Consider the following 13207-nt stretch of genomic DNA (forward strand, 5'->3'; position numbering starts at 1 on the left):
GAAGAAGACTTATTCACTCACAAAAATTATAGGAATTCACAATCGTGTAGACTCTATGAAAGAAGGATTGTATCGTAAATTCACTTGGAATATAAGGTGGAATAACTCCTCGATTTTCTACTAACAGTCGTTCTACCTCATTCACATATTTGGAGACACTCTCCGAATCATGCATGTTCAGAGTAATCGCATTTGGTGCACCAATAGATTCCAAATAGGGAGCTTGACTGGTGTAGACTTCATCGGAGGGTTTTCCCATGTCACTCAATTTTTGAGCGTTAATGAATGGATTGAAAATCACTGCTCCATAGGCGAGAGCTTCCAAACAACTTGGACCTATGAGTGGCTCTCCAAGACCCACATAAATGACACTCTCTTTCAATGCTTCGACATAGAGTTGATGAGATGGAAGAATTCCTAAATTGGTAAATTCAATTTTGGGAAACTTTGATTTCACTTTTTGGAAATCGGTGGGTGCTAGAGTGGTTAGTAATTCAAATTTTTGAGAAATGATTTCCAAATAACTCGATGGAACATGTTCAAAGTATCTTGTTTCTTTGGCCCAAATCAACGCTCTGTACTTTCCAGATTTGGAATTTTTAACCTTTTTCCCAAAAGATGGATCCATTAAATTTTCTAAAGAGAATGGAATTGCAGTTCCCAAAAATTGATTGACTGGATCTGGAATTTTCCTTGGTTGAAAGGTTAAGTATTGTTTCATTTCCAAATTCCAACAACAATAGGGTCCCATATTTCTATTATTTTTCATTACAGTTGATAAATTCATTGAATTGTAATTGGAGGTTGTTCCAAATGAATCCAAAACTCGTAATCGACATTTCAAATTATTACTTTCCATCTTTTTGTTGGTCTGTTGAGAATTGGCAGTATTACCATTTGTGGAAATTGTTACATCTTTTTGTTGAATTAAATTCAATTGTTTGGAAAAGAATATTTTCAACACTGAATAATCTGTAAAAATCACATCAAAAGATTGCAATTCATGTTGTGGAAGAACTTGCTGAACGAATTCATTCAAATCATGAACGTAATAGACATGATAATTCTGTAGAGAAAGTGCCATCATTAAATCGGTCCATTGAGAAAGTTCTCCTCGTGGATGAACACCCATTCCATTCCATCCCAATGAATATAAATAATTAAATATTAAAATCTTCTTTTTTGGAGATTTTTCGAAGAGAAATTTCTTTTCATTGAGAATTCCGCTTTCGAGCCATTGTGGAAGAGAATGTGAGATTTTGGATTTCATCCATTCCACTCGGAGAGGTATTTTAAAATTTGAGTAAAATTGTTGTTCGATTCTTTGACGAAGTGTCAATACTTTCTTTTTTTTTCGGATGGAACTTGTCAAGTTTTTGTAAAAAGTATGAGTATTCTCAAGTTCCTGTTGTAATTGATTTACTTTTGCCTGTAATTCCGATAATTCCATGGAATGATTAGTGTTTAATTGTGAAATGAATTGTTCTTGTTGGGTGTCAATCAAAAAGCAGGAATTATCGAATTCGACTTGTTTCTCCATATATTGTTGTTGACGCATGGTGTGAATCACGAAAAGAATATTAATGGCTAGAACGAGAAGAATGAGCAAAAAAGAGAAACGGTGTGAAAGACTTGGCATGATGAAGATGGGTGTGCGTGCCTGAGTAAATTTTTTTTGAACCAAATTGGTATTTTTGGCAATCCTTCAAGTGACAGGTAACGAGATGTCTCAATTTGACAAGGAGAAAACTTGGAGAAAGCCATCAAAGCTTTGACGGCTAAATGTTTTTTAATAATGATTATTTTAATAATAAATTATCACCTCTTGTTAAAACGATATTGTACTATTATTTTTGTTTTTGAAGAGTGAGATTACATTAATGTCAGGATTCCAACTAAAATCTCAAAGCAGTCACACTGCTTTCCGACGACAGTCCTGCACCAATCAACTCTTACAGAACTCTCATGAACGCCCTTCCAAAAATTGCCAGAACAAAGACAATAAAAAAAATTTTGAGGATGTACGAATTTCAAGCGAACAATTGATTCGATTCTAATGGATGACAAAAAAGTCAATCTGTATTCTTGTCAAAATAATAGAAATTGTGGCATTGTCCAACGAAGAGGTCTTGTATTTCTGACCCTATTGGAAGAGATCACACTAATAAATCTGCATTCAAAAGTCAAAATAGATTCCCATACTTTAAAAAATGCCTCCAAAACGTCGACTCCTCATTCCGACGCATTCTTGTGCTGAAGAAGAAGAAGAAGGCTGTTGTTCCTCCGCATCGTCGATGATGAGCATTCCGATCGGTCGACAACTCAATCCTCACATTATTGCATGTTTGGAGGATGAATTAAAAAGATGTGGACAACCTTCAGCGTCTAATCATTATTATCGTACCCTTCGGAATGCCATCACTGCTATTGAAAAGCATCCAAAAAAGATTAACAATGGAACTGAAGCGAAGGCTTTGAAGGGCATTGGAGATAAAACTGCTTTTAAAATTGATAAATATTTAAAGGACAATAATATTGATCTAGGAGTATCTTCATCAGTGGAAGATATTTCAAATCAACAAGATAATACTGTTCATCATGATATTTCTGATACCAATAACGAATTCAATTTTCAAACAGGAAAGAAAAAAAGAAAATACATTCCAAAATTTAAATCTACTGCTTGGTCAATAATGATATCTATTTATAGACTTTGTAAAGAACATACTTGTGAAACAGTCACAAAGCAACAAATAATTGAATCGTGTAGAAAACTATCAGATACACCAATGGATAAGAGTACTAATGGATCTAACTATACAGGATGGAGTTCAATGAAAACTCTCTTAGATCATGGATATGTTTCTTCTCAGAAAAAAGGAAATTATTCTCTTACAAATAATGGAAGAAGGATAGCAAGAAGACTTCACATTGCAGAAAAAGATTTGACTGAAAAGTCATTTACATGGAATGAATCTGAAGATGAGTTTAATAGTTCTTCATCTCAGGACGAAAGACCACAAACAAAATCGAAGAATAATGCACTTACATCAAAAAACATAACAAAACATTCGGAAATGACAACAAGTAACACCAATACATCACAAATTGAATTGTATTCATCTATAGAATTTGATCCTGATCTAGATATGGAATTGTTTCCATCAAATAAGAAGATTCAAAATAATGTAAATATCATTCCAAACTCGACTGGCACATTAAGAGATCATTCTGAGATTTCAACAACGACCAACCTCATTTCATCATCTTTCTCGACTCCAGTTTTCATTGTTGATGACCATGATGATATCGAATCGTGTAAAATCGATTTTTCTAGTTTTGGAATTCAGGCGTTTTATGTCGATGATCATCTCAAAGAAACAATGACATTGAATAAGGCTAAAATGAGTATCGATCGAAGTAGTGGATCACTGTGTCGAATGGTTCGAGTTGTCCTTTCATGTCCACAAAATAGATTCATTTTAGAAAAACAAATCTTTGATTCACCTCCAGAATATCACAATAGTGTTGTTACTCTCGAGGGTAGTAATACAAGAATAGTCGTAGAAATAGCTACTGGACTTGTGAAAGAATCTAGATGTACTGAACATGTGGATGATTTACTCCATTCACTCATTGTAGATTCTTCCTCTTTAGTATTGTTACCAAAGAAAAAGACCTTATTAGACACACAAAGTCATCTTCATTCCATGGAGATTGCATCTTCCTCTCAGTCATTGAGTTGTGTACATGAGTCTGATTATGATCCATCCTTATATTTAAATAAGGCAAACAACAGTGTTACTACCACCACTTTCACCACCACTTTCAATTCATCACGACCATCAAAAAAGAGAAAGAAAATACCAGAATCATCATGTTCCTTGTCATTGTCTCATCGACTAGATGATGAAGAAAATTATGAAGGTGATAATGATACACAAGAAATGCCACCTCCATCCTCCTCCTCCTCACATGTCCTCACAATCACGAAGACAGAAAGACATGATGTGAATCAAAATACATCATTGAAAAGTTCAATGATGGATGCTTCAAGTAGAAGTGGTGGTAGTGGTGTTAGTACTGATAATCATTCATCTGCCATGTCAAACTCTTTGAAAGACTCTGTGGAGAATTCGTCGACAATGGATGTGATTGACTTTGATCATTATGGATCAATCACAACAACTATAACAACAACAACAACAACAACAGACAGTAACAACAATACTTTGGAACGAGTAGTAGTGGCGGAATCCATCCAAAGACAACAACAACATCAACAACAACTTTACAAAATTCATCTCATTGCGGATCAGAGAGAACGTACTGGTAAAAACGACTTTAAAATGATTTGTGAAACACTCAAAGAAAATCATGTCAATGCTCTCATTCATCAATTATCTCTTGGAGATATGATTTGGATTGCCACAAAATGTAGCAATGACAATTCAGAGAGTCATGTCCTTAATTTTATTGTTGAAAGAAAGGAAATTAATGATTTATCAGCAAGTTTGATCGATGGAAGATTTGAGGAACAAAAATTTAGACTCCAACACACCCATTGTTCAAATATTATTTATTTAATTGAAAAGGAATCAAATGTTCAACCTCAAATAGAAAGTACTATTCTCAAACTCATTCAAGAAGGAATTCAAGTGAAACATACCGTATCATTAGAAGCATCCATTCAATTTCTTGTACAAATGAATGAAATGATTATTCAATTGGTGGAAGAGAATGGAATTGAACCCTACAAATTGAGAGTACCCTACTATTGGAATGATGATGATGAATTTAGTTCGAATATGATGATGATGACGGTCATGAATTCATCTGAAACATCACCACCACCACCACCACCACTCCTGACCATCACCACTCATTGTTGTGGTGATGATACTATTGGTGATAGGAGTGATGATACTATTGGTGGTGATAGGAGTGATGATACTAGTGGTGGTGATCGTGTGAGTGCCACCACTGCTTTGTCTCCGTTAGGATTTCTTCATAGCAAGTATACCAACAACAAGTATGACCGTTCAACACCACAACGAGGTCAATCAGCACCACTGCAACTGTTTGAATCGTCAAGTCATAGTTCCCTATCAAATAATATTCCAGTAAGAACAACAACAACAAGCTCAACAAACATTGCAGCATCTTGTACAGTTGGTGGTAGTACTGGTGGTGGTGGTGGTGTCAATAGTCAAAGTCGTCTGAGCAGTCCTGGTAGTAGTAGTAATAGTAGGACGAGTGGTGGTGCTCTCGGTGGTGATATTGGTATGGGTGGTGGTGATATTCATTTAAATCCAAACTACTACTACTACTCTTCATACCATGATCATCACCATCATCACCACCACTTTGAATGTTTCAATCCAACACTTGAAGAATACAATGCCACATTCCAAAAGACAAGTTTTCGAGTGAATAAGAAAGTTATTTTTGCTCGACAACTCGCGAGTAGTGTTCCAGGGTGTTCTCCTCGAATTGCCTCTTCAATTATTCTCCACTATCCAACACCTTCCTCACTTGAACATGCATTTAAAAAACATGGAGAGAATGCTCTTCAACATGTACCTATTGTGACTGACAATGCTACTCAAGTACCCACACGAAAAGTAGGTCGTGCACTCTCAAAGAAACTCTATGAATTGTTTAAAAAGTAGTAATAGAAGTAGTAATAGAAGTAGTAGTAGAAGTAGAAGTATAACAATAGTGAAAAACTGATGTCAAATCACGTTCATATCATAATTAATAGACATATGGACATTGTTGTAGTGATTACTTTTGAAGAGGTTTATGATCTGCCGAGATTTGTTGAATGGGTTGCAATTAATTGGTTGTGTCACACAGGCTGAATATCATTGGGGAACATTGGAAATGGGGATAAAGGTGGAGGAACCCACATTGGAGAGGAATCATAAGGATGCATCTAGGTTTGTTCTCCCGCCAAATTTTTGTAGTGGAATTTCGCGGCAAAAAACTTACAAAAAAAAGTGAAAAATCACATGACGCTAACGTCGCCCTCAAAGAAGGATGTTGTTCCTAACAATAATAATAACAGCCAATCAATGAATCCTCGGAATCAAGATTCCATCAACACTTCAAGAAGAGGCACATTGGATGACAGTTTTAATACCACCTATGATACCTCAATTCTATCTGAAGATGATGATACTGAATTGGAAGACATTCTCGGTCGATCTCAACGAATACGAGGAAATGGTGAGAATGATCTCTCAGAGTTCAAATATGACTTAAAAGAAATGAAACAATGTGTTGGAAGATTGAGTAATCATGGTCTTCTTCAACAATTTAATTCTTCTGGAAATAGTACTGAATCGGAGAGATCAGAAATTCTATCAGTTGTGACTACATTGAGAAATATTCAACAACAAGGGGACAATGATCACATTCTTGATACTCTTATGATCATGGAAGACGAGGAAGATTCTTCAACTGCTATCATGGCCAGTGAAGCATTCAACAATATTAAATTAACAATACGAGACAAATCGAGTGTGAGTAACACCCCTTCACTCGGTGATAATACTCTGAAACAAGGCTCACCTTCAAAAAGCTCTTTGAAAATGCAAGAAACGGAACTCAAAGGCTATGAAGGAGACAATGAAATACTTCGATCGATTGACTTGGAGAGTAAAAATTATAAGTCTGCTGAACTAACTAGTATCGATAACTATAAATCGATGGATTTAGAGTCGAAATGGGAAATTGAAAAGAAGAACCGAGATTTAGAGAGAAGAATTGCTAATTTGGAACAAGAACTTATTACATGGCAGCAAAAAGAAAAGATTGCAAAAGACTCGTATAACAATGAAAAATCGTTGACAGAACAGCTCAAGTACCAAAACGATGAACTGATTTCCGAAAACAAAAAGCTTGTAAATCAAAAGAAAGAACTTAAAGATAGAATTGACTCTCTAACTGAAACAAATCAAACATTGTCTCAACAATGTGACCTTCTATCTTCAGAAAATAGAAAGCTCATGGATTCGATACGAACGTTCGAAGACGAGACAAATCGATCCAAAGATCAGATCAAATCAGCCAACGATCAAATATCACAACAAGCCCTAACCATATCTTCATTAGAGAAAAATAAGGAAGAACTTTGTAGCAAAATTACAGAACTTGAGAATACAATCACAAAGCAAACTAAGGAAATTCAAGCAAAATCAAAACAAATCAAGCATCAAGAGAAAGATCTTTTGAATTTTGTCAAAGAATTCGATCAAACAAAACAACAGTTTTCGACATTTATCGAGAAATACGAAAAGATGATTGAAAAATTGGAAAAGTACAAAAAGGTAAAGCAAAAACTTGTGGAGAAAGTATCTTTATTAACAAAGGAAGTCGAGAGATTAAAAGATGAAAATAAGATGTCGAGTATGGATGAGACGCCTACTTCCACAGGAAAAAGACCAACATCGATAAGTATCAGTCGAGGGGAAGCAAGAGAAACCTCGTCAGGGGATATCAAGTACCAAACACCTAACAACGCTAACAACGGCTCCACACAACCAACAACAAAGAGAAGCTCATCCGTTGGAAGGCAATCGACTCGTTCATCTCCAACCTCGAATGTAAACAGTGCCACACCAAATGTAGCAGCGAACGTGAGTAACATGTCATCACCACAAGCAATGCCATCAAGCAACAAGAAATCACCTGCATTTTCCAATAACTCCTCCATAACTGTTAAAACGTCTAAGCATCCTGTGAAAGAATCTTCCTTGAAAGATTGTTCAAACCAAGCAGTGTTCGAGACAGATGATGAAGAAACAGACGGAGAGCCACTTTCCCACTCTCAAGGTGTGCCATTCTTTAAAAACCCTACGTATCTAAGGAAAAAGTTAATAACCGAACGAAAACGAGTGGAGCTTAAAAACTTTGAAATTGCTGGTTTAAAAGAACTGCTTGCCACGGCTATCAAAACTTCACACCTCAGTAAAAATGAAAATCAATAGCTGATAAACCTCGTTGGTAAGATTATTTATTGAGCAAACTCTTTGTTCTTTCCAATTCTCGTTCCATCATTTCCAGACGTAATTTTAAGGACTCTTTTTCTCTTTCCTTGATCACTAAACTGTGCTCTAATTGCTGTCGCTCTCTCTTGATTTTTTGAATCTCTTGTTCTTTTCCTTCCAGTTCTTTTCGGAATTGGGACTGAGCTGCGTTGAGATCGTGTTTTCCTTTCGATATTTCTGCATTTAAGTTTTCAATCTGTCGTTGCTTGAGTGAAATTTCATTGTTGAGTTGTTGCAGCTCTTCCTTTTGTTTTTTCTTTAAATCTGCTTTTGATCCTTCTATTTGTACGATACTTTCATTCAAGTTTTTAAATTTCAAATTGTTTTCATATTCGTACTTTTGGAATAATTGCTGCTCCCGATTTAACTTCAGTTGTAATGCCTGAATGGAAGATCGTGAGTGCTCCATCAATGCCCTATATTCTTCATTCTTAAGTTCCATGCTTTCCTTCAACTGCTCCACTGACCTCGAAAGAGCGCCATTTTCTGACTGTAGTCGTTGTCTCTCAGAGTCAATCGTGCTAAACGTCGCCTCAAGCTCATTATTTCTCTTCCTAAGATAGACTATCTCTTGTTGTATCTCTAACTTTTCTTTTTGACATTGGTCTGACTTGATTTGAACGCTGTTTAGCTGATTCTTAGTCTGATTTAACATTTCAGCCAAACTTTCTTTTTCTGACTTTATAATGAATATCTGATTTTTGAACTCGTTTCTCACCTCCTCTAGTTCCAACTTATGTCTTTCAGCTTGTGCTTTCCGTTGTGACTCCATCTGAGACAATGTCTGATCGCATTTGAGAAAAGCTGCATTGGTCTCCTCAAGCTCCGTTTGAGAAATAGATAATTGCTTCCGGAGTATCTCGCTCTGTTCTGTTGCCAAACTGATCTGATTCCTCAATTCAATAAGCTCTGTTGTGAGTTTTTGTATTTCTTTTCTTGCTCTGTTAGAACAGTAATCGGATACAAATGACTCGAACTCAGATAAATCCATTGCTAGCTGTTCCTGCTCTTGTAATAAATGATTTAAAATATTGGATTCAATATCTTCTAAGGATGATTTTAAAGACAACAGCTGCACACGAGAGTCATCTGTTATATTGACTTGTTCTTGCAATTGCATCTCAGCATCTTTCTTTTCCTCCATTAAAGATGTTATTGCTTGCTTGTGTTGTTCTCTTTGATGCTGAAGCTCTTCCTCAAGACGTTTAATGTTCTCATTAAGCATTTGCTCTTTGGTTTTATATCTTTCTTTCACTTCATTCAAGGATTTTTCTTTATCGTTTCTGTATTCTTCTAATTTGTTTTGCAGTTCTTTTGCACTGACTTCTAAGGCATCGTATTTTTTTCTCCAAGAGGGTATTTCTTGCTGTTCATATTGATGTATCAGCTCATTGCGCTTAGATTCAATGTCCTTTACGGTTTCCTCAAGCACATGAATTTTTTCCTTCAGTAACAAGTTGTCCTTCTTTAGCTCAACAATGTCCGATTGCAATTTCACTTTTTCTTTGATTTGTCTTTCTACTTCCAAATCATTTTTTTCTTGTTCTTGACCTCTTGAGCTTCTAAGAGAATTGATTTCTTCAATCAATGAAAGGTTGGTATTCTTCAGCTCGAGTATTTGTTGATTAAGCTCCTCAACATCATAATCAGAACTTTTTCTGACCAAATCAAGTTGTTGAGATAGTCTTAAATTTTCAGTTTTGAAATGCTCTACAAGTTTGTTCATCATTTTGATGGACTCATCTTTTCTTCTTTCTAATGAATCATATCGCTCTTTCTCTTTTGTAAGCTTGCTCTTTAGCTTGACAATAATCTCAAAAGATTTTTTTAGGTCGCTATCTTCCCGACTTTTAGGTAAACTAAATGACGAATCAGTTATGTCCATATGAGATCTATCAAAAAAGTAAGACTTTTGTGAATCATTCATACTTGCATTAGCCTTGTTAATGGAGCGAGTTCCCTCTGATAATTTTCTTTCTAATTCTTCGATCTGTTTTCTCAGTTCATTATTTTCGTCAAGTCTGTCATTGATTTTCTCACGCAAATCACTACTCTCCTCAGAAAATTTGCCGCTAAGAGATCTTGGTTGGCTAATCATCAATGATTGTTCGTTTTCAGCTGGTGTCATTGTGGGACCTTTTTCTTCATGAGCATCAAAATGAATTTCATTAAAGAGTCCTTCTCTGTTGGGAGTGAATGCTTTGGCAGGAGAAACACTATGCTTGAGAAAATCATTAGTGTCCAAATAAGAATTAGACGATGATGGCTCAATCGATTCAATAACCACCTCGGGAGTAAAGTAACCTTCGACATGATCCGAAAAGTGATCATGATCGTTGTCATGATGATCGTTATCTACATGCTGATTCACAGAAGAATCTCCAGCATCGTTCTTCTTAATATGATTAAGGTTAAGCAGTTTGTTGTTGTACTTGCGGAGGCTTTCGAGCAGATCCTTCTTTGGTAGCTGTTGGGTGTTGTTGGTGCTCATTTTTTTATGGGAGAGTTTGGAGCGCAAAAGGCTTCGCTTATTGTTGCAGATACACATTCTCCTTAAACAACATCATGTGGTGAATAATAATTAGAGGGATATGTTTATGTTTTGGTACATACAAAAATGTAAGAGGAGGGAAAATTACTTCTTTCTGTTGTGAGCAATGTGGGCAGAAACTAAATGATCAGCAGCAAGAGCAGCCATTAAAGAAAGTTCACCTGCCATGACGGTACTGGCCACGCACTTGGCAAGCGTTTGAGCATTTTGACCTGGGTTTTCCATATTTGCGCCTGCAACTCCCATAATCTTGAGACAGGTCTTTTGAGCATCCAAGTGAGTACCACCACCAACAGTTCCAACTTCGATGGATGGCATAGTCACGCTTACATATAAATGTCCTTCTGGAGTCTTTTCCATTATTGTCATACAATTCGAACTTTCGACGTTTTGAGCAGCGTCTTGACCAGTTGCTAAAAAGATGGCGGTCACAATGTTAGCGGCATGAGCGTTGAAACCACCAATAGAGCCAGCCATAGCGCTTCCAATCAAGTTCTTGCTCACATTGAGACTCACAATTTCGTCTACAGTAGTCTTGAGAACTGATTTCACAACATCTGCTGGAATAGTAGCATCAACAACCACAGATTTTCCTCTTCCTTCAATCCAGTTCATTGCTGATGGCTTTTTGTCTGTGCAGTAGTTACCACTCAAGCTTAAAATATCCATATCAGGGAAGAGTTCGTGTTTCAAAAATTTCAATGCTTTTTGTGTGGCTTTAGAGATCATATTCATACCCATGGCATCACCCGTCCTACATTTAAATCTCAAGAAAGCCTTTCTTCCAGCAATACCGACCTTAATTTCTAATAATCTAGCAAAACGAGAATCACTGTTGAAAACTCGGCAAATGGTTTGGAAATTTTCTGGATTCTCAATGTATTGTTTGAGTTCATAACATCTCTTTGCATTAGCGAATTGAACGACTGGACCTCTAGTCATTCCGTCTGAGAGGATGACACTGTTCACTCCTCCTTCTAATGAGCTCGAAAGAGCCTTGCAACCTCTATGAGTACTGGCAACAAGACAGCCTTCAACAGTAGCCATTGGAATATGATATGGCTTACCATCAATTATTATTGGACCAACGATACCAACAGGTAAAGGAACATAACCAACCACACTTTCACAACAAGCTCCAAACACATGATCATAATTTAAATCATTAGCATAAGGAAGTGTATCTAGTATTGTTTCATCTTGTGGATTGATTTTTGCTGCAAGGAACATTCTACGGATTTTAACAGCACGCTTCTTATCTCCAAGCTTATCTTCGAGATTGTAGAGAGCGAGCTTTCCATTCTCTAATAAATCAATGATAGCTCCATCAGATAATTGTCTATATCTTTCTTGTTCCTTTCTCTTTGCTTCTTCGTGTTCCTTCTTCTTTTGTTCCAATTCTCGTTGTTTGGCTTCTTCTGAGGTTTCTTCGATTCTAACAGCACACACATTATTACCAATCTCAGTCACTACTTGAATTTTTTCAATGCTGCCATGTATGAACACAAGAATAAGAACACGGAACAGACGATTTGTTGACATCACAGCATGAAAAAACGTAAAAGGTACATGTACCGAGATTCAGCTATAAAAGGCAATGATGATGACAATACTTACCCTTCAAATAAATCGCTTGGTTCATTCTTCGTTCTTACCATTGTAGACTCTTTTTGATTGACTGTGCTTGTGGACTTCTCTCGACGATTGTTGCTGCTCTTCTTGTATCCGTAAGGACCGTCATTAACGGCACTGGTACCGAAACTGAAAACGTTGTTGTTGAAGAGAGGAATAAGCCACTTTGATCGACGGAGGCTGAATCCCCAAGAAAACAGTGGTGAAAATTCACGGACAGACATGATGATGATGACAATCCAAAATAAAGCCTAAGTTAAAAGCGGGAAAGAGATGATGGTGGAGATGAGGTGGTGATGAATCTTCGTATTTTTTTGAAGATGAGGTGGTGTGCGAATTAACGGCGAGTTTCGGTTTTTGTTGCTTCAAAGCAGAGCTTACCGAGAACATTCGTTTGAAATTTCACCCACACGCAAGATTATTCGCAATCCGAAGGACCGTTGGTGCTTCACAACTCTCTCGAGTTGGAAGAAAATTGTGAAACACCCCTTCGCAAAGCTCTTCAAGTTTAATAATGCGACCATGTGTGTGTGATATCGACTCGTCTTGGAATGTGATGAAGAGATAAAAGTAACATCCATGTATACAACAACAAGCGTATTCAGAGATGAGAATTCACAATGCTGATTCGCAAAGATCGAGAAGAAACACCAAATTGCGTTGTGAGCGATAAAGTATTACTCCGTTCGGGATGAACCTTCTTATTAAGCTGAAACATTCATATGGTCATTCCCCGCTCGCCTGTTCAAGCAATGGCCATCCCTCTTCTCCTCGATTCTTTGTGGCCATTGGTGCTAGTTTCAATATAAACACACTGTCTGAGATATGATGAAAAGAAATTCGGAAAATGCCATGACATCTAACGCATCAAACGTTCGATTTCCAATCTCGAGCTCTGTGTTCACAAAGGCGAGACTAAGAACAAAACACCTGTCGCTTTTCAATTTTCTTTCAAACATTCCTATCTCAT

At 36.7% G+C, this 13207-nt stretch overlaps 5 protein-coding genes across 5 annotated transcripts; 2 read left to right on the plus strand and 3 right to left on the minus strand.

Moving 5' to 3' along the window:
* Positions 1 to 13: 13 nt before the first annotated feature.
* Positions 14 to 1639, minus strand: FDP41_001690 (uncharacterized protein; the record flags this gene model as incomplete). Its single annotated transcript, XM_044704802.1, has 1 exon — positions 14 to 1639. One exon carries the CDS (start codon positions 1637 to 1639, stop codon positions 14 to 16), a length of 1626 nt encoding a protein of 541 aa, XP_044564060.1.
* Positions 1640 to 2210: 571 nt separating this feature from the next.
* Positions 2211 to 5672, plus strand: FDP41_001691 (uncharacterized protein; the record flags this gene model as incomplete). Its single annotated transcript, XM_044704803.1, has 1 exon — positions 2211 to 5672. The coding sequence occupies one exon, from the start codon at positions 2211 to 2213 to the stop codon at positions 5670 to 5672; it is 3462 nt and encodes a 1153-aa protein (XP_044564061.1).
* A 342-nt stretch (positions 5673 to 6014) lies between these two features.
* On the plus strand, positions 6015 to 7994 carry FDP41_001692 (uncharacterized protein; the record flags this gene model as incomplete). The annotated part of the gene is made up of 1 exon (XM_044704804.1): positions 6015 to 7994. The coding sequence occupies one exon, from the start codon at positions 6015 to 6017 to the stop codon at positions 7992 to 7994; it is 1980 nt and encodes a 659-aa protein (XP_044564062.1).
* A 22-nt stretch (positions 7995 to 8016) lies between these two features.
* On the minus strand, positions 8017 to 10545 carry FDP41_001693 (uncharacterized protein; the record flags this gene model as incomplete). The annotated part of the gene is made up of 1 exon (XM_044704805.1): positions 8017 to 10545. One exon carries the CDS (start codon positions 10543 to 10545, stop codon positions 8017 to 8019), a length of 2529 nt encoding a protein of 842 aa, XP_044564063.1.
* Positions 10546 to 10689: 144 nt separating this feature from the next.
* FDP41_001694 (uncharacterized protein) lies at positions 10690 to 12461 on the minus strand (the record flags this gene model as incomplete). The annotated part of the gene is made up of 2 exons (XM_044704806.1): positions 10690 to 12094; positions 12223 to 12461. The coding sequence occupies 2 exons, from the start codon at positions 12459 to 12461 to the stop codon at positions 10690 to 10692; spliced, it is 1644 nt and encodes a 547-aa protein (XP_044564064.1).
* Between the last annotated feature and the right edge of the window lie 746 nt (positions 12462 to 13207).

This window comes from Naegleria fowleri (assembly GCF_008403515.1).
Source record: "Naegleria fowleri strain ATCC 30894 chromosome Unknown tig27, whole genome shotgun sequence".
NCBI classification, from domain to species: domain Eukaryota; phylum Heterolobosea; class Eutetramitea; order Acrasida; family Naegleriidae; genus Naegleria; species Naegleria fowleri.